At 37.7% G+C, this 21,457-nt stretch overlaps 1 protein-coding gene and 1 pseudogene across 2 annotated transcripts; one reads left to right on the forward strand and one right to left on the reverse strand.

The window, feature by feature from the left end:
* Nucleotides 1-5,952: 5,952 nt before the first annotated feature.
* Nucleotides 5,953-14,899, reverse strand: LOC138871514 (sesquiterpene synthase 9-like; annotated as a pseudogene).
* Nucleotides 7,204-14,150, forward strand: LOC104233481 (uncharacterized). Of its 2 annotated transcripts, XM_070150053.1 has the most exons (3): nt 7,204-7,793; nt 7,913-8,272; nt 13,666-14,150. In XM_070150053.1, the coding sequence occupies exons 1-3, from the start codon at nt 7,709-7,711 to the stop codon at nt 13,674-13,676; spliced, it is 456 nt and encodes a 151-aa protein (XP_070006154.1). In that variant the 5' UTR covers nt 7,204-7,708; the 3' UTR covers nt 13,677-14,150. The 2 variants fall into 2 exon arrangements, with proteins under 2 accessions (XP_070006154.1, XP_009785180.1); XM_009786878.2 differs by having other exon boundaries at nt 7,204-8,272.
* Nucleotides 14,900-21,457: the final 6,558 nt, after the last annotated feature.

Raw genomic sequence — 21,457 nt, forward strand, 5'->3', positions numbered from 1 at the left:
TCCCACAATCCACAATAAAAACCCCGTTAAAAATAATCAAAACACTAATCTCCCTAACAAGGATATTACCAATAAAATAATAGATAAAACAATGGGTCCACTTTTCACCCCACACACCCAAACTTTCCCCCTACCAGCTACACCCACCATAACTCTCACCCAATCAAACCCTAATAACACCCATAATACCACCCTACCTTACAGCACACCCCCAACTAATGAAGATCCTATTAATCCTACCCCTAACACCCCTCTAACGTGCAATATTAACCCAACCAACTCATCTCCCTTGATGGTCATTGATAACCAAGCCAATAAACAAATGGCCATTGATATTCCCTACAACAAGACACATCATCCCAATCCGCTCAAGAATCAGAAAATCTCTATTAAATACACGCCAAACCAGACAGTTTGTATGCAATAAAACAAATCAATCATTGAGATCCTAGGAAACATTAACTCTACCAATTCGATTGTTCCTCTGTCCCTATTAAATTATCCAAATTCTATCAAAAATGCCCAGAATCCCAATCTCAACAAGAAGACGCCATCATCTCACCAACTCCAAAGAATAACACTCAACTCAAACATGGAACCCAATCCTCCTCAAAACCACCAGAATCAGAACCAAAACAATCAGCCAAGGAGGATACTGATCCAACCTCCTCTTCCTCAGAATCATCAACCATTATTCCTGGGTGGAAATGGGGCTTCTAGGCATGCATTCTCTTTCAACATCACACTAGAAGGGAGGGAAACAGTGATAGTTATCCAAAATTCTCACTACATTGCTCAACTGATATCCGAAGGAGTTCGCATGGCGATGAACAATTACATCAACCAAATATGGTTGAACAACATCCTAAACCCCATAGCCCCATCTCTCACCACCAAACAAATTCAAGAAATGAGGGGGGACTGGAACGTGCCTGCAAACTTTGTCCAAATTCAGAACACAATTTCGGTTGTGGATCTACCCTTCTTCACCTCGGAATTCCTAACCACCATGAATCCAGTGTTCACACCTTGGATTGCACATAAAAACCCACCACCACCTCTAGATGTACCAGTTGTCCAAGCCATGCAAACCCCTCACCCTCATCAAAATCAAAACCAAATGGAGCAGGCAATAGAGGAAGAAATCGATCTAGTAAACTTGATCCCTCAAAATGTGGTCGAGGATTCAAACCTAGAAGAGCTAAAAATCTTTCTATTTATGGAGAGACAAGAGCAGAAGCAAATTCTTTACTATACATTGGCACTGTACAAGTGCACAATGGACATAAGACCACCAGCAGACCCTACCGTAGGAAAACACGCAATGATTCTCGTTCCTTTTCAGAGGAGGAATCCCATATTCCCAATGAGAATGAGGGAAAATGGAGACCTGAACAACCCGCTCTTAAACATGAATAGATCAACCACGTTCATAATTTGGAACATAAGAGGGGGTAACAATGACAATTTTAGGTTAAGCTTCAGGGATCTAATTGAAACACATCACCCTAGTATGGTTACACTTTTGGAAACGAAGATGGACATCCGCCTTTCTCTCCTCAATCCTTTTGGATTCACAGATATGATAGAGATTCCAGCAGATGGCCAGTCGGGAGGTATGGTTATCTTGTGGGATCATACCAAGGTTATGGTACATAGCTTTGTGCGTAGAAGCCAGGAAATTAGTGCCACAATTGAGGTATTCTCCCTTAACAAAACTTGGTATTTTACTTCTATTTATGCTAGTAACGATAGTAAAATTAGGAACACTATGTGGAACAATTTATTAGACATGCATAGTAAAATTAGTGGCCCTTGGTTAATAGGGGTGATTTCAATGATGTCATATTCTCCGATGAGAAATTAGGTGGTAGAAAAATTAATCAAAATAGAGCAAAGGTCCTATGGGATTTTATTAACCACTGTACTCATATTGACCTAGGCTTCAAAGGTCATAAATTTACGTGGTCAAATAAAAGAAAAAAAAAATAAAGGCCTCAATCTAGAAAGGTTAGATAGGGTGTTTGCCAATAAGGAGTGGATTAAATCTTGCCCTGATGCTTACATTACCCATCTCCCTAGAATCCACTCGGATCAAAACCCCTTATTGATCACTTGCAACCCTATAAAATGCAACACCTTTAAAAAACCTTTCCGACTAGAGACATTTTGGTGCCGTCATTCGGATTTCATAAATTTAGTTAGAAACAGTTGGAGTAACTCCAACTATATTCATAGCTCCCAAAACTTTAGAGGTAATATCATACAGTGGAGTAGGTAGCATTTTGGAGACATTCACCTTAAAAAATCTAGGATTATTGCTAGACTAAACGGCATTCAATGCTCCAATAACTATAACTCTAATTTTTATTTACAGAACTTAGAATCTAATCTTCAACAAGAGTATAGAGAGATTCTTAAATTAGAAGATGAATACTGGAGAATTAGAGCTAGAATGTCCTGGATTCAAGAAGGTGACGCGAATACAAAATGCTTTCATATTGGTGCAACTAATGGAGCTAGGAAAAACAAAATCGTTTATTCCAAAGACGAATTTGGTAATTGGATCAATGAACCTAACAAAATCCTAGACCACACACTTAACTACTTTGAGAATGCCTTCCAAACTAATCATTCTGCCTCCAATTGATCTCGTATTAAAAACAATCCAAAAACTTTTAACAACCTTAATCTCTCTACCCTAGACAATCATCTTGCAAAGGGAGAAATCTACAAGGCAGTCTTTTCCTTCAAACCGTTTAAATCCCTGGGTCCAGATGGCATACATCCATTTTTCTACCAGAAATATTGGAGCATTGTAGGCAAATCAGTTATAGATTTATGTACCCCAAGTATTTAATACTCAGTCTCTACCTAATGATATCAACAACACCTACATTTGTCTAATCCCCAAAGTCCCAAATGCCAATAATCTGAAAAATTTTAGGCCCATAGGACTTTGCAATACTATTTATAAAATCATTACCAAAATCATTGCCAATATAATTCAACATTTCCTCAACCAAATTATAAGTCCTTTCCAAGCTAGCTTCTTAAAAGGGAGAAGGTCTTCTGATAATGCCATCATAATCCAAGAAATGATGTGCCATTTTAAAAAATGAAAGGGAAAAAAGGCTACATGATTCTAAAATTAGATCTGGAAAAAACATTCGACAGATTGGAATGGTCTTTCATCTACTTAACCCTTTCTTACTTTCAATTCCCTACTACGATAAAAAATCTTATTATGAATTGCATCAGCACTAGCAACATTGTCATTTTAGTAAATGGCACTACAACCTATTTCTTTGCACCAAGTAGGGGTATCAGACAAGGCTGCCCCTATCCCCCTTCATATTCATTTTGTGCATGGAAATGCTATCCCGACTAATTTGTCACCAAGTTGACATCAATCTTTGGGACCCCATTAGATTAAGCAACCATAACACTAGCATATCTCACTTGTTTTTTGCAGATGATATTACCCTCATGGCAAAAGCTGATAAAAGAAACCTACAAACCATCAAAGAATGCCTTAATATTTTTTGTAATATGTCTGGTCAAAAGATCAATAGGGGGAAATCAAAGATTTTGTTCTCCCAAAACTGTCCTATTCAAGTTACCAAAGAAATTGCATCAGGTTTTAACATCAATATAGCCAATAAGTTTGGCAACTACTTGGGGTTTCCAATTCTTAACAATGCTCCCAAAGCAAAACACTACCAATTCATCATTGATAAAATGCGGGCCAAACTTTCAAATTGGAAAATCAATTTTCTAAACATAGCTGGTAGGACTACCTTAGCCCTTGCTACTCTCAACTCTATCCCAAACCATGCTATGCAATATACTTTGCTCCCAAAAAAACCCTTAAACTTATTGATCAAATTCAAAGGAATTTTGTTTGGGGCACTACATCAAATCAGAAACAACTTCACCTCATTAATTGGAATACTGTTACCAAGCCTAAAACTCTAGGAGGTCTAGGAATGAAAGACGCCCTTTTAAATAATAAAGTTTTACTAGGTAGTATCTCGTGGAGACTCATTAACAATACCTCATCACCCTGGGCAAATCTCCTAATACGTAAATACTGCAAAAGGAATATCAAACACACCTCCTTCATTTGGAAAAGTGTTGTTACTGGCTGGGAAATTTGTAACCAAGGAATTCAATGGCCTCCGGGCAAAAGCTCTAATCTTAATAGTTGGGAGACCCAATGGATCCCTCAAGTCTCAACTCTTAGAGCTAGCATTGAGGGCCCTCTAAACAAAAATGAAGCTAACCTTCCTATTAAGAGATTATACCACAAAGGAAGATGGAATTTTCAGGAAACTTCTTTTACTATCCCTTCCTCCATCGTGGACAAAATCAATTCTATCCCCTTACTCCTCCAAAGCATAGATAAACCCCTTTGGAGTCTCAGCCCAAACGGGATATTCAACACAAAATCTTGCTACAACTTACTAATCCAAGGAAACATTAGTAACCAAGACTTTGTGTGGATATGGAAACTACCTTGCCCTAACAAAATAAGATACTTCTTTTGGCAAATCCTTCACAATAAGATTCCTTGCCGTTCATATCCCCATCACATTGGAATAAATATAAACCCCAATTGCCCTAGTTCCAAGAGGAAACTATCACTCATATTTTCCTCACATATCACATAGTCTTAGCGATATGGAGACAGTTCATATCACTAATATGAACACTGATCTGGACAAACACTAGCTAACCAAGCTGAGAGACATAAACCCAATTCCCCTGAAAATTCCTTGGAACAATCTCCTACCTTTCCTTCTATGGGGGACCTGGATCAATAGAAATAACAACAATATCAATAACACCCATTACTCACCCACTACTCCCCCCGTATGAAAGACATCTCTAACCTAGCCTATGAATTCCTCTTTTTCAACTCCACTGGCACAACAACTATGGATAAACCCAGCATTAACATAAAATGGTATCCCTCACAATGCGATCGGTACAAACTAAACACAGATGGTGCTTTTAAACACGAAGGTAATAAATCTGGTATTGGGGGAGTGTTCCGCAACAACAAAGGAAGATGGATATTAGGTTATCAAAAAATGGATAAGGCTATATCACCTCTGCATGCAGAACTTCAGGCAATCCATGAAGGCATGAAAATAGCAACCCATTACAACCTATTTCTACTAGAAATCAAAACAAACTCCACTGATATCCATGCACTTAATAATGATCATCTTGTTATGACTAATATTATTCATGCATGCAGGTTATTGATGCTCTAGCGGAAGGACCTGTCCTTATGGCATAACTTCCGGGAAGGAAACCAAGTAGCTCATCTTTTTGCAACAGATGCAAACAAAGACACCTTTTGGCAACCATGCAAGAAGTCAGCAAAACTACATCCAACACCACCTCATTTTGTTATCTCTCAACTTGCTAAAGATATGGATGTTGTTTACCTTTCCAAGAAGTCACTAGACATTACGGCTTGTAATAGACTAATACTCCTAGGCAACCAGAATGTCACAAACATTGGGCTACCAAGTCGTGACAAGCTGCATTCTCAGATCTTATGTACTAAGAACAATCTTTAATGCTTCTATAATATAAATATCCTTATTATCAAAAAAAAAAGTTATAACTTAACTATATAACTCGTTAATTTCATAATAAGTACGAAGATGAATTTTAGCCATACTATACTAGGTTCTAAACAATCAATAAAAACTTTCATTTTTTATACAAGTTCATGAAAATTGAAAACTAATCTATATTTTGAATAGTATACGTTACAAATAATTATTTGATAGCCTCATTGTATGAGGAATCTCCATACAACTAATTGAACTTGTTTTTAGTTTCAATTATTATTTTTTCTCCTGAACACGAACAATCTCCATTTTATTAATTAAAATGAGAATACAAAAACTTTCCAAGTTTGCTCACAATAAGTTATTGGATAAAGTTGCAGATGCATTGTGATAGTAAAATATTGACAGATTCAACAAGCAACATGGTAATAATGTCTTTACATTTGGAATTGGAATCTGTGTATCCATCTTCATCCTGAAAAAGTGTATCTAGTAATCGTGCAAGATTTAGAACTCTTTCGAGGATAGACATTGGTACTTCAGTAGGGTGAAGTAATGCCTTGTTTATGTCTTTCCACGCATTCTTGACTTTCTTTTGAAACTCGACGTATGCTTCTTCTTTTGAAGCTCCATATTCTTTCATGTAGCATTCAATGACGGAAGCTACATGTCCTCTTTGTTGTTGAACCTACATGTCCTCTTTGTTGTTGAACCTAAGTCAATAGATTTCCTTATAATCTTCATCAGAATTTTACTTGTAATTAAGCATTTTTCGGTCATGTCTAAATTTCATATAGATAAGCCAAAATGAAGCAATTCCAATACATATTCTGGGGTAATTTCGTGCATGATCATTTAAATTTTATTTTATATACAAAAATTACTATTCTATTTTTTTGTAATAAAAAAATTACTCAACTTTTTCTAAGTCGCTAAATTATGTTTTATAACAAGAGAATCAATGAACTTCGCCAAAGTATCACAAAAAGTCACGAATTAAATAATAATTTTTGTAACCGAAAGATCATTTTTGTAATCAAAATGTCTATTGAGTTTCCCTCTCATGACTTCTGGTGATACTTAGGCAAACTTGGGTAACTTTTTAATTACAAAAGTAGTTTTGTAACTTTTCGTGATATTTAGCTAAAGTTGAATCATTTTTTTTCATCGTAAAAAATAGTTTAGTAATTTTATTGCAATAAAGTAAAATTTATGTACAAAAACTTGATAAGTTGCCCCTTTGTCCCTTTTTTGGTTGTGCCAAGATCTAATAGTCAAATTAGTAAATGATAAGTTATGGTGTTTACTTCATGGTCGATAATATCATCCATTAATCTATAGATTGTTGATGAAGTTCGAACAATTGAAGGCTCATTTGTGATCCATTCAAAAACATCTTTTGTTATAACTTCCTCCATACCAAGCAAGGAATTTGTTCCAAGTGTCATAAGGGCAGCGGTTACAAGTGCATTCTTCATACCAAGCAAGGAATTTGTTCCAAGTGTCATAAGGGCAGCGGTTACAAGTGCATTCTTCATATACTCCTCACATGTTGGAATGTAGCCCGCGTTCAACCATTCGGCTTCTTTAAAATAGGCTCTCACCAGTTTTTTCATTCTAAAAGGAAATTTAAAAGGCAATAGGAGTTCAAGCTGATGGAGAAAGAAGAAGTTGAAATAGAAGCCCAGCACATCCCACCCAAACCACCAGACATCAGTACTACAAACACTAATACTATAACTACAAGCCTTCAAACATCCTTCAAAGAAAAACTACTGGCTCATCAGAATATATGATGTACAGCGATATGGTGGAAAATGAACATGCAAGGGAAGAACAAAATAAAACAGAGGATTCCATGCTTTTAAAATCAAATGAATTACATGAAGGCATAAGAACAATCCAACTATCAGAGAAGGACAAAAATAGAATGTATCTACCATGGAAACACTCCTTGATCATTAAGCTACTAGGTAAACGAATACAACACCAATATTTAGAAAAGAAAATACAAAAAATATGGAAACCATCGGAGAATTTCCCGCTGATAGATCTTGGCTCTGATTACTTTATTGCAAAATTTAGCAAGGAGAAAAACATGATCAGCGCCCTCCAAAATGGTCCATGGTTTATCAATGGCTTCTTCCTATCCATCAAGAAATCTGAACCAAACTTCAAAGCAAGCAATGCCACCCAAGAAAGGTCAGTCATTTGGCTACAACTTCCCCAGCTGCCTACTGAGTTCTACGATGCTATTATACTAAAGAAAATAGGCAACACCATAGGAAAACTTCTGAAAATTGATGCATGTACAAGTGCAGCACTGCGAGAAAGATATGCACGCCTCTGCATTGAGATGCAACTCGAAGAGCCAGTTCAACCTTGTATATCAATAGGCAACTACAAGCAGCAAATCATCTATGAAGGCGAGCACATCCTCTGCAAAGCTTGTGGAAGATTAGGACATACAACCCAGCACTGTTCTTATACCAAACTTACCCCCATATCTCGAGATGTAGAGCACAACATGGTGACTTCCACCACCTCCACAAACCACTGGCAAATGGTGGCATTCCATAAGAGGAGCAAAACACAGGCAAGTATACCACAACCAAGAGCAACAAGGAATAGTAAAGCACAGCCAGTACCATACCATCAAGGCACTCAAAGCGGATACACAGGTATTAATATCAAAAGTTTTGAAGTAGTTACAGGTAAGTACCTCCACACTCAAAAACTCTCATATAGGTCTAAAGATACTGATGAATCCCAACCCCCTAATACCAGCCCAATATACTCACCAAACAAACAAACAATCATGAACTCAATTGGGAAAATGGACTCTAATATTTCTAACCAACCCCAGCTTCTCCATAATAAATTTGAAACTCTTCAGGAAATAGAGGAATACGAAGGAATGGACATCCCCGCAGACATTCCTCTGAAACTACAAAACTTTTCCTCTTCCTCACATAAAAACTCTTCGATACAAACAAGAAACAAGGCCACAACACAACTGCCACGTGTACAAAATGTGGCTACCACCAATGAGCATGCTCAACACTTGCATGGAAAGTTGCTGCCAAATCTAGAAGCTAATAACAGCTACAACTTAGACGCTAATCACTCCTTGCATTAACTCAACACTCAATCTCCAAACGACAAGTCACACCCCATGCAACACACATGCAAACACTTGTCAGCGGACATTGTGAAAATGGACACACCTATGGACACCTCTAACCAAACAAATCCTATATACTCTCACACGGTTAATTCAACCAATCACACCCAAGTTTAATCTACCACAAAAGATATTCAATCTTTCTCCCTACCTTTACGACATTCCACCGAAAATTTAAAAACAAATACTTCACACCAACAAAATTCCAAACCTACTATTACCTCTAAATAAAAGATCACGTCTGGGACTACTAACTTACAAAGTGCCTAGGAACTCATTTCAACCTCCCACGATGAACTTCAACAATCCAAACAACCCCATGCACATTCCAAACTTAGTCTACGCAACCCAACCATAGCATCCGGACCACCAACCTACCTCTTGGATCGAACAGGGTCTCCAAGGCCAAGCTCTCTTCTTCTCAATGTTGATAGAGGGACAGGAAGTCATGGTGATTATCCAAAATCAAAACTTCCTAGCACAAGTGGTGGCGGAGGGGATGAGAATGGCTATGGACAATTATATGAACCATATGTGGATGGCAAACATTCTCGATCCCCTAGCCCCAACAATTGCCCATGATCTTTACCAAACAATGCACAACCACTGGAACCTTCCACAACACTTCAATTCCCTCCTGAACATGAACCAAATGTTTGAAGTACCCTTTTTTCCATCACATGAGGTGACAGAAATGAACCCTCTATTCTTCCCTTGGACACCTCAACAAGCCCATCCACATCCTCATATGGCCCCTCCGATGGAACAAGGTCCAAATCTGGACCAGGAAGTACAAGAAGCAAAAGATCTATTGAATATGCTAAACAAATATTTTTAAACAACTTACCTTTAAACTGAAGTTTTATATACATACTGCGCTGCCCAGTGGCACTTCAAAGGTGCTCAATAGAGATAACTCCATCGATCAACACTGCAACAGCAAAGTACGCAGTGCTAGTGAACCCCACTCTAAGGGACAGCCCCTTCACGAAGGTAATTAACCATGCAACTAAACTCCAAAACCACTGCCCTATCATGAATACACCCACCGGCATAATCATTTGGAACGTTAGAGGCGCCAATAATGCAGACTTCAGACGTAACTTTAAGGAGCTTATAAATAATCACAACCCATACATGGGGGACCTACTAGAAACAAAAATGGGCAACCACTTAGGGCAGATTTTAATTTCTCGAATTTAATAGAAATACCAGCGGTTGGCAGAGCTGGTGGTATGGTCATTATATGGGTTGACACAATGGTAGTAGTGGAGCGTGTTAGGCAAACTGATCAGGAACTTCATGCTCTAGTCCAGGTATTACCAAATCACAACCATTGGCTCTTTAGTTCAATTTATGCTAGTAACTCGTTATCAAGTAGGATAGATTTATGGAATAGCCTAAAGAATACTTTTGACAATTACAAAGGCCCATGGCTTATAGGTGGTGATTTTAACGATGTCCTAAATCAAGAAGAGAAATGGGGAGGAAGGAATATTAAAAAAAATAGGTCCTCCAGATTTTGGTCTTGTATAAACTACTGCAACCTAATTGACCTAGGATTCAAAGGTTGCCGTTACACATGGTCCAACCATAAATAGGAGGCAAGGTCTCATACTAGAAAGACTTGATCGATGCCTTGCTAATGAAGCATGGCTGGAATAATACCCCTCAGTGTTAGTTACTCACCTCCCAAAGACATACTCCGACCATAAACATTTACTACTCAGACTTACTAATACTAGGACAAATACTAACAACCCATTTAGACTCGAAAAATATTGGCTAAGCCACCCTGAGTTTAATAAAGTCGTTGAGAAAAGCTGGAATAATAGAAACTTCAATGATGCCGAGGTTTGTTTCAAGACAAACGTCAGTGAATGGAGTGCTCACAATTTTGGTAATATCTTTGCCAATAAGAAAAGGATATTGGCTAGAATTAAGGGAATTCAAAACTCACCAAACTATACCTATAGCACTTTCCTTAGAAATTTAGAGCACACTCTAATCAATGATTATAACAACATTCTTCAACTAGAGGAAGATCATTGGAAGATTAGATCATGCCTGAATTGGCTTAATGAGGGCGATGCAAATACTAAATTTTTTCACATATCAGTCCTAAATAGGCGGAGGCGTAATAGTATCTCTTTCTTTAAAGACAACGCTGGCAATTGGATTACAGATCATTAAAAAATCATTGATCACACACACCACTATTTGAAAGATATATTCACTACCAATAATACACTATCAGAGTGGAATACTATTAAAAGTGCTTACACAAATTTCTCCAATATAGATGTCTCCTCCTTAGATAGGCCCCTAGCCACCCAAGAAATCATTTCTGCAGTATATTCCTTCAAGCCATACAAAGCCCCAGGACCTGATGGTATGCACCCAATATTCTATCAACGTCACTGGAACATTGTGGGACCCTCTGTCATACGGTTATGCAAAGAAATCTTCTCCCTATATAAAATCCCTGAGGAAATGAATCAAACCTTATTATGCCTCATTCCCAAATTCAAGCATGCAAATAACCTTAATAATTTCCGACCAATAGGTCTCTGCAACACCACATACAAAATAATCACCAAAATAATTGTTAACAGGATCAAACCTTTCCTTCCTGAATTAATCAGCCCATGCCAAACCAGTTTTTTAAAAGGTAGGCGAGCATGTGACAATGCTATCATTATACAAGAAGTTATAAACCAGTTCAAAAAAATAAAAGGGATGAATGGTCAACTGATAATCAAAATCGACCTTGAGAAAGCCTTTGACGGGCTAGAATGGTCGTTTGTCTACAAGGCCCTAGCCTTCTTCAAATTCCCACTAAAAATCACCTCTCTGATCATGAACTGCATAACCACAAGCAAAATAACAGTCTTAGTACATGGTGTTCAAACTAAGTTCTTTGAACCCTCGAGGGGGATTAGACAAGGGGACCCCCTATCCCCTTACCTGTTCATCCTAACCATGGAATTGCTTTCTATATACATACATCACCAAGTGGATCTTACTCTATGGATCCCCATTAGAATTGGGCCAAAGGGACCTCATGTATCACATATCTTTTACGTATATGACTTGACATTCATGGCCCAAGCAAATAAAAAATCCATCAATACCATTCACCACTCCTTAGTAACTTTTTGTTCCCTATCAGGCCACAAAATTAACAACACCAAGTCCAAAATTCTCTTCTCCGATAACTGCTCAAGTGCCATAAAAGACTATGCAATAGACCTTTTTAACATTAACCCAACTAGCCAATTTGGCAAGTATTTGGGTTTCCCCATTACCAATAACAAGACCAAACCATCTGACTTCTAATTTGTAATTGACAATATGAGGAAGAAACTTTCTAACTGGAAAATAAATTTCCTCACCCTTGCGGGACGAGCAACCCTTGTAAAGGCTGCCCTCAATGCCATCCCTAACCATAATATGCAGTACATATCCCTCCCAAAAAATCCTTCACCAAATTGATAAAATCCAATGGGACTTTATTTAGGGGACAACTACAATTAAAAAAAAATACACTACATCTCGTGAGATGTTGTAACCCTTCCAAAGGAATTAGGTGGCTGGGGGATACCCAAGGTATGGCACAAAACCAAGTCATTCTAGCGGGACTTGCATGGAGACTATTCACCAATCCATCAACCATGTGAGCAGACACTCTAATTCAAAGAAACAGCAATAAGCCTAATGCTAAGACCACCTCCTTCATTTGGAAAAATGTCCTGAAGGGATGGGAAACCATCAATAAAGGATTGGCTTGGGATATTGGCAATGGTAAATCCATAAACTTCTACTATAGATGCTGGATCCCAAAAAAAACAAACTTTCGCTCAATCATTCAAGTCCCTCTTAACAAGAATGATAGCAACTTGACCCTTGACCAGGTTTGGCTAAATGATCAGTGGAACTGGTCCAAAATATCATTCGATCTATCCAGATATATTGCTACTGACATCACCCCCATCTCCATCTCAAAAACCCCCTTGCCGTAGACACACCCGTTTGGATGCTCAACGCAAATGGCACCTTCACAACCCACTCAATTTACAAATTACTTCACCAACACACCCAAAAGGCCACCGGCTATGATTGAATTTGGAAACTGCATACCCTAAACAAAATCAAATTTTTTCTGTGGCAATACTTTAAAAATAGATTACCCACTAACTCCTACCTTTATCAAAATGGTGTCTCAATTGACAACACTTGCATGATTTGTAGGATGGCAGAAGAAACCATAACTCATATCTTCCTTGAATGCACTGTAGCACGCTCATTCTGAGACAACACAGGCACTGACATCAACACCATCCCTCACAACAAACACTGGCTATTAGCTATTAAAGATCTTCAAGTACCGATTACTCACAACTCCATAACTTGGGAAGATGTTTTTCCTTTTGCAATATGGCACCTTTATCTAAATAGAAACAACAACTACTTCCACAATTACTCAAACAACTTAAATTACCATATGGTTAATACACGAGCCATTGAGTTTAAATTACTAGCCTCCAATTACAAATGCACAACGCAGAAAACTCCGGTACACATTAAATGGTACCCACCACTACCTCATAACTACAAATTAAACATAGATGCTTCCTTGGGTAGCCACAACAAGGGAGGCATTGGGGGCATAATAAGAAATAGTCAGGGAGACATGATTGTAGGATTTACTAACAAAACCAAAGCCTACAACCCTACTCATGCAGAATTACAGGCACTTCATGCAGGTTTAAAATTGGCACATGACAAAGGACTAGCACCACTGGAGATTGACACTGACTCGACGGACATAATCCAACTGCTCCAACATAATATCTTTCCTGCTTATACTAACACTATCTTGGAATGCAGGTACTCGTTGAAGAAATTGGGGAATCTAGTGGTCCGGCATAGCTTCCGTGAAGGCAACAAAGTGGCACACTTTTTGTGTAAATTGGGTTCCAAGCAACAACACCTAAGCTCTACTATAACTATTTTGCACTCACCTCCAGATCCAGTAAAGAGGATGATCCAGGAAGACAAAAATGAAGCATCTACTACTAGACTAGTATCTAGCTCTATATGTAATACACTAGTAGTGCTTGAAAACCTTAGTATTATCCCTACTAAGAGGAACAGTGGTGAAACACAACTACTGGGAGAAGAACGGGGTAGTTGATCTACTGGCAAAGGAAGGAGCAAGAAAAGAACTTTTTGGAAGAACAACCATGCTGGGCAGTTCCTCTGGTGTTTGCAAATAAAGTTTTTTGGGCAGACATATTGTGTATATTGTGCAACCCCTCTGATTAGTGGAGGACGCACGTGGTGGCAAGCGGGTTCCCCTTTATCAAAAAATAATACTGTGTATATGTATAAATTACGATTGAAGTTGCATAAAATTAGTATAAATATTTAATTTGAACCCACTTAACAACTACTATTTTATGACTAAAGTTATGTACTTCTAAGATTGAACCCGCTAACATAAAATTCTGGGTCCGTCACTGGCTCTGATGATGTACCTATTTTATATTAGCTGCTAATATAATCATCCTTTAAACAAAAAAAACTACTACTATATACAGGTGAAATTTTGAAATATAATAATGAATTAACGACGAAAAAGAAAAGTGATAGGGCAGAAATAAGTTACTTGAAGACATGTAATGGCCTTGTTGTCTCACAAGTCGAAAGCGAAGAGCAACAACGTAAAGGTTGTCATCATTAATATTCTCACTCGCGTCAAAGATATTTTGAATGGATGTTTTGATCTCATTATTGAAATGATATGCTACTCCCAATGTTGGATTGTGTCTATCAACACATGTTTTTGTGAAGTGTTATCAGGAGTTTCTACCAACATTTTCCTGACTTTATCTTCTAACTCTTCAAGTTCAAGTTTTTCTTGGGTAGTAATTTCCTGCAAGAGAAAATTGAGCATATATAGTAGTAGTATTAGTTTTGAGCATATTGTATAATTAGTTGTGATTAATGTAGGGGAAATGTGCAATTCTTGTGTACTTACAGTTTGTTGAGAAGTGTAGGAGAGGAAATGGTGTCCCCAAACGGTTGAACGAAAATCTGCCAAAGGACGTGAGCTATCCATTGCTTGCCTCAATATTATGCGACGACCAGAGCTGGCCGGAAAACCATATGAGTGTACTCTGAGTTGATGAGAAGTAGTAGCGTTTTCCCAAATAGTCAATTGAAATTTTGAAAACTAAGGAAAATCGACCATTAATACTCGACTCATTAGTCTCTATCTCTCACTTATGGTTCCGTTGCAGTTAACAGTACTCAAAACATATAGTGACAACATGCAGCGAGATGGAGAGGAGGCTCACTGGAGAATCGACATACAGACTACTATCCCTGTTTAATTCTGAAATGCTCTGATTCATATTCTCACTGTATAAATAAAAAAAAAGGTGAACTACACCCCTTTAAATTGTCCACAACGATCAAACAACCTCTTCAACTGACCCATTCACCATTTAGACACTTCAAGTGATTATTAAGTGTATCAAGTAAACACCCGGGTGCAGCAGACTACATACGTGAGTTACAATTGTCAATGAACTGTTAAATGAGACAATTAAAGTACGACACGTGTAATTTATAATAAAAAAGACACATATAATAACAAAACTAGAAAATACATCTAAAGAAGAAAAATAAACCCCTTTCCTGTACTTTTATCAAAACCAGCGCCAATCCCCCTCTTCCCCCCCCCCTTCATCTTCTTCTATGCTCTCATTCCCATCCTCTTTCCCCTGCCTTTGGCAAATTCACCCAACAAATTAAAACTCATACAAATATGAAATAACATAGTTTAGCCAAATAGAGAATCCACTAAGGAATTATTAATGGACCTCGCCGGAAAAGCTCCTCTTATGCGATCTCTATCGCCGGAAAATTCATTCTCCAAGCAAAACTAAAAAAAATGATTCTATTGGAATCTTCAGTTTCTCTCTCCATTATTTTCTTAATTATGAATTTAGGCTTATATCACTTTTTTCTCTAATTTATTATTTTTGGTGTAAAATTATCTTTAAAAATGTCCCCCGGTGAAGATGAAAGAGGGTGGAGAAATTGTGTTCTTATGATAGAGATGTGGGTGACAGAACTGACAAAAAAAGTTGTTGTTTTTCGCAGCAACAACATTTTTGTTGCCTTCTTTCGCTGGGTCTGGGACTGATTTTGGGTCGACGGAACTAGGCGGAGCTCCGAAGGTTACGAGCAATAGAGTTTTGTGGTGAAAGGCGGCAGTTTCTTGTAGTTTTCGGTGCTTAGTTCGAGCTTTAATGGCTGGTTTTCCTCGCCTCTATAGCAGTTTCACGGTGGGGTTGAGGTGGTTTAGTTCATAATAAAGAAAGAAGAGAGGTTTAGTTACAGCTGGTTTAGCTAGCTACTGCTCTAAGGTTTCTTGGTTTTTTTTGTCAAAGAAAAATAAAATTAGGCTGAAAAAATGACTTGACGCGCTCAAATTTTGTTCGTAAATAGGCATATGCCTTATCAGCAACATGTGTTTACTTGATACACTTAATAGTCATTTGAAGTGTCTAAATGGTAAATTGGTCAGTTGAGGAGATTGTTTGATCGTTGTGGACAATTTAAAGGGGTCGTTTATGTATTTCGCCCATAAAAAATAATTATAGGGTTCAAAATGAGGGGAGAAGCTATGTGTACTCAAGGGTGTTCAAATTTTGAATACATAGAACTTAGACATCGATATTTTATTTCTTTATAATAAAAAAATTAAAATTACATAAAATATAATAAATCATAAATTTTAAAGTTAAAAATATTTTTAAATTACATTGAAAACGTACGTGCTATGAGAACATCCCCTTCTTTTCGTTTTAATAAATCATATTCATCTTGTATATAATACTTTCATTTCTTGTGGTGATGTGGAGTTTGACACGACACCTTTACCGTGTAATTATTTAGGCGAAGAGGTCGCATAGGAGAGGGCGTAAAAACCTGACCTCCTAAGAAAGATTACAACAAGTAGGATAACAAAAGAAGAAGAAGAAGAAGAGAATGGATGTCGCCCATACTAGTTTTAGCTCCCAAAAGGGTGCCTGATCATATATAATGATGAAAAGCAAACAAGAAAATCCCTTAATTCCGTTGAAGGGAAAAAGTATTCTGACATGTTAAATAATAATTATCTCATATTATTAGTGGACCCCTTGCAATTTCGCTCTTTTTCTACTCCTATAATTTAAATTAATACTTATAATTGACACGAGGATCTTCCCTTTTCTAACTTTCGAAAATTATATAGGGGCCTCGATTTTAGCGTTACCGAAAAGACGTATCCATATCAGAAATCTTATCTAACCTGTTTATGTCAACGTACTGCATAATGCTTTTATTTATCACATTTTCTTAATAATAATCATATGCAATGGATCCATTAGTGCAGTTAGAATATCATTGGACCTTTGTGCATTTCTAGAGATTTTAATACTATTATTGATCCTACAGAAAGAAAAAAAAGTACGTAGCAAACCTCATAGAATGGAGAAAAATTGGAAGTTTATATTATGTATTCAAAAGTGTGGAATGATTGATAGTGATTTCATAAGGCTCAGATTTACTTGGTGTGATTGCAGGGGCAATGAGAACATGATATGTGTCACACCTCCTTTTTGCGCGCCCGCCCCGAAGGGTTAAATGCGCGAGGGAGTTTTTCCAATTTAAGTGACAATATTCGAAATGGGATTATTTATTTAATTCAGAGTCGCCACTTGGGAAAGGTTTGGCTTTTGGTGTCCCAAGTCACCGGTTTATCTTGAATCCCAAATCGAGGAATTTTTAGACTTTTCCAAATGAAGTCTGCGAACCAGAAATTCTAAGTAAGGAATTCTGTTGACCCGAGGGAAGGTGTTAGGCACCCTCGAATCCCGTGGTTCTAGCACGGTCGCTTAAATTGTTATAATGGCTAAATATCTGATTCAAATACATGTTATGACTATATATGCTTTTATTAAATTTAAAACCGTTTTTATCATTATCATTTATTTTTATAGAATTGCAACGTCGTGAAAATGCATCTCGAACCACGTCACAATCAATGCACCCGTAGTTGTTAACACATTTCGACTCCGTTGAGATTTGGATTCGGGTCACATCAATGTGCACCCAAGTTTAATAGTGTAATTTATTAAGGGCGCCTCAGGGGGTCTAGCGCGTTATTATTTGTAGAAGGCCATGAAATTTATTAAATGGCCCATCCTGAATTCTAGATAATTATCAAGGTTATTTATTGAGGGCCCCGCGATTTACATCTCATTTGGCGAGGCTCGTCTCATTATTTTAGAAGGAACATCCTAAAACGGTTACATTTCTGATGTGTTTATCTCTTAAAAATAGAAGAAAAGATGCGTGCTATTTTTAACTATGTGTTTGGCCCAAATCCGGATTTTAGCTAATCGTCCGATTAATTATTTACGGACTGAAGAAACATTGTACCTCATGAAAACATGCTTTGAACTTGATAAAAGAAATGTATATGGGATTGATGAAATGCTACGACTGTTACAAGAGCTCCCTAACTTTAACTTATTCAGACAAGATTAATTAAAATTGCTTGTTTAGGAAATGCGACTAGTGGTATTTGAAACTCATCCTGTAAACTGCTTCACGCAAACTGAAACTCAAGAGTTTGAAATTGTATTGTCTTTAGCTAGAGCTAAACAATCATTTGCCCTTACATATTCGAAACATGCTTAAATAGCGAGTTTGAGTTAACAATTGTATTAAAATGGCTGCACATTTCATGGATTGTATTTACATCTTATGTACTACTAAACGAATAAAATGTCACAGTTTCAGATTGGCATAAACTTTAATTAAGTACAACCTTACTAATGTGTCTCTATTAGGCTAACAGACCAAGAAACTACATATCTTAACAACATTAAAAAAGCAATTCATAAGCAATACAACAGGTGCTTCTAACTCCTTCAAATCTTTTGATTCATGCTTTCATTGTTACATCAAATGCGAGTGTTAGTATGTACCTGGATATTGGATACAACAGAAGGAGCAAGGGGTCAGTAGGGCAATAGAAGCGATACCAAACAGCAGCAGTAACAGCAGGTACCAATAGAACAGAAATCCCAATGCAAGAGGCCAGTAAAGCCAATGAAGGAAAGGCAGAATGAGACAAATTCCCAGTAGTAATGGAGTCATAGAATCAAGCAATCCAATTCCAGGGGAAGCCAACAACACAAATCCAAACAATAGACTTAACTGACACTTGAAGGAAAACAGGACTAACTTGGACAGTTTGAACAAAATGAGAATCGAACAAACAGTAGGGAGAAGACAATTCCTGATTTTTGTGATATCCCTTTCCCTATCTCCTTTCTTTTCAAGTTCTAATGTCAGTCCTCAATTTGAAATCTATTTGGATTATCAAAGAGAAAACTTTTCCAGTTTCTGTTTTCAGAATTTGAACTCTCAGATGTTCCCTCTCAGTGTCTCTCTCTATCTCTGTATGCTTTTTTGTGTATCTCTATCAGCTCTCTCTTTCAAAACTCCTCACAATGTGTGTATTTTTCTTTTTCAGTTCTGATTCCCCCCTTATCTCTGTATGTCCTCCCTTTTATAAGCCTTCATATTACCCTTTTTACAGCCTGATAGATTATCACCAATACCCCTCCCATGTGCCTCCCATTTTCCATCCCAACTTTAGCTAATTAAGTATTAGACCCCATTCACATTCCCTGGCAGATTCAACTTTTCCATTTTATTAACTAAAAGCAAGTATGGGCAGTAGAATATATCTGACAGCATATGCTGTCAAACCATTTTAAAATTGAAAGCCCTTTTATGCAGGAAAACAGGCTGTGCACAAGGCACATGAGGTGCACCAATGCACATGCTGTGCTAAGTGCACATGCCCTCCATTTCAGAACTTTAAACAAACAATCCTTTTTACATTACTGATCAATTCAAACAGCTATAAGTAAACAAAAACTGGTTCTTAATTGACTCAACAAATGCTTAGCAGAAGTAAATCGATTTGTTATTGTTCGGACAGTTGAAACTAATTGACGACACATGTCGACTCGACTATATTAGCATTAACATACACAATCGTAACCAAAAATCCGACATTTAACAGTATCGACCCATAATTCGAATTATACTGACTGAGCAAAGTGGTACTCGAGGAACCAATTGCTCAGTCAACATTTGAAGCTCAATTATTGTACAACAAATACATATGTCTTATCAGAATAGGAGGGGGGATTTTAGACAAACAAACAGAGGTTCAGGCAAAGCGGTTGAAGCACAGTTGATAGAAGTCAAGGACAGAAAACGAACAGACCCTTACAACAATCAAACGAACCAAAACAACTAAGAAAAGAAAGAAACTCACCTTAAACCGCAAAAGATCAAAACCTTAACTCGGACTTGGTCAGGCCTTTCTTAAGGCTGAACGGACTTTAAACGAAGTGTTTCTCAGATGAGAAACACTTTGATTAAAGTCCATTAGACCTTAATCTCTTCGGTTGAACCAGTGACGGAGGAACACAAAACTTTCAAAACTTAGATCTGGGATTCAGGCTTCCCTGGTTAGATTCGGACCAAACCAAGTATGGTTTGGTCACGAGGAGGGTCTGGGGAGTGTCTGGTGTGAAGCTGGGGTTGGTTGGTGTAAACCAAGTTTTGACTCGAATCTTCAAATGAAGATTCGAGGACCTAGGGGATGATTCGAACTACATGGTTAACAGATCCATGTTCAGGATGGAAAGGGGGTTCTAGGGTGTTAAGGGGAAGGTCACCGACGTTCATGCCGCTGGTTTTCATGGTGGGGGATACAGGGGCGGCTCTAGGGTTTGATGAGGATGAGGTTGAAGACGAAGGCTGGGGTGTCGGATGGGGGGGCAGGGTAAGGATCTGGGCTTATATAGTTAGTGGGTGGGTTGATCTCAACCGTTAGATCAATCTAGATCTACGGTTTGGATCTGATGGTCTTAAGTGAAACGGTGTCGTTTCAAGTGTTTAGGGTTTGGGTTCGGTCCGGGTGTAAATGGGTCGGGGCCATTGGTGGGTTATGGAAATGTGATCTTGGCCGTTGATTAATCTGAGATCAACGGCCTAGACCACACTGGGTTAAAACGGTGTCGTTTAGACACCCTCGGTATCAACCTGGACTGGACTGGGCAGGCCTGGGTTTTGGGCTGTTTGTTTTGGCCAATTTTGATAAATTGGCCCAAGTCCGGAAAGGCAGGGTCCCTTTTTTTTTCTTTTATTATAAAAATACAAAAATCAAATTAAAATAAACACCTAATACAATTATTCACACACACATTAAAATAATTCAAAACGGGTAAAATTAAACAAAAAATAAAATCACGGACGAAGATGCCTATTTATGATTTTCTATTTAACGACCGGATTACGGTTCGAATTATGCATGACACACACATTTTTTGTGATTTGTTTTAATCAAGTAAATAAATAAAAATGGGGAAAGTCACAAATAAATCAACAAAGTGCCGTACAGAAATCGAAAAATTGTACAGCAAGACCAATTTTATTCTTTTGGAGCGACTGTCGCGCAAAACAAAAATCACGTGCTCACAGCTGCCCCTCTTTGTTCGGAAACACGAAGAGTTTCCGTGCAAAGATAAAGTGA

Source organism: Nicotiana sylvestris, chromosome 6 (genome assembly GCF_000393655.2).
Source record: "Nicotiana sylvestris chromosome 6, ASM39365v2, whole genome shotgun sequence".
In the NCBI taxonomy this organism is placed as follows: domain Eukaryota; kingdom Viridiplantae; phylum Streptophyta; class Magnoliopsida; order Solanales; family Solanaceae; genus Nicotiana; species Nicotiana sylvestris.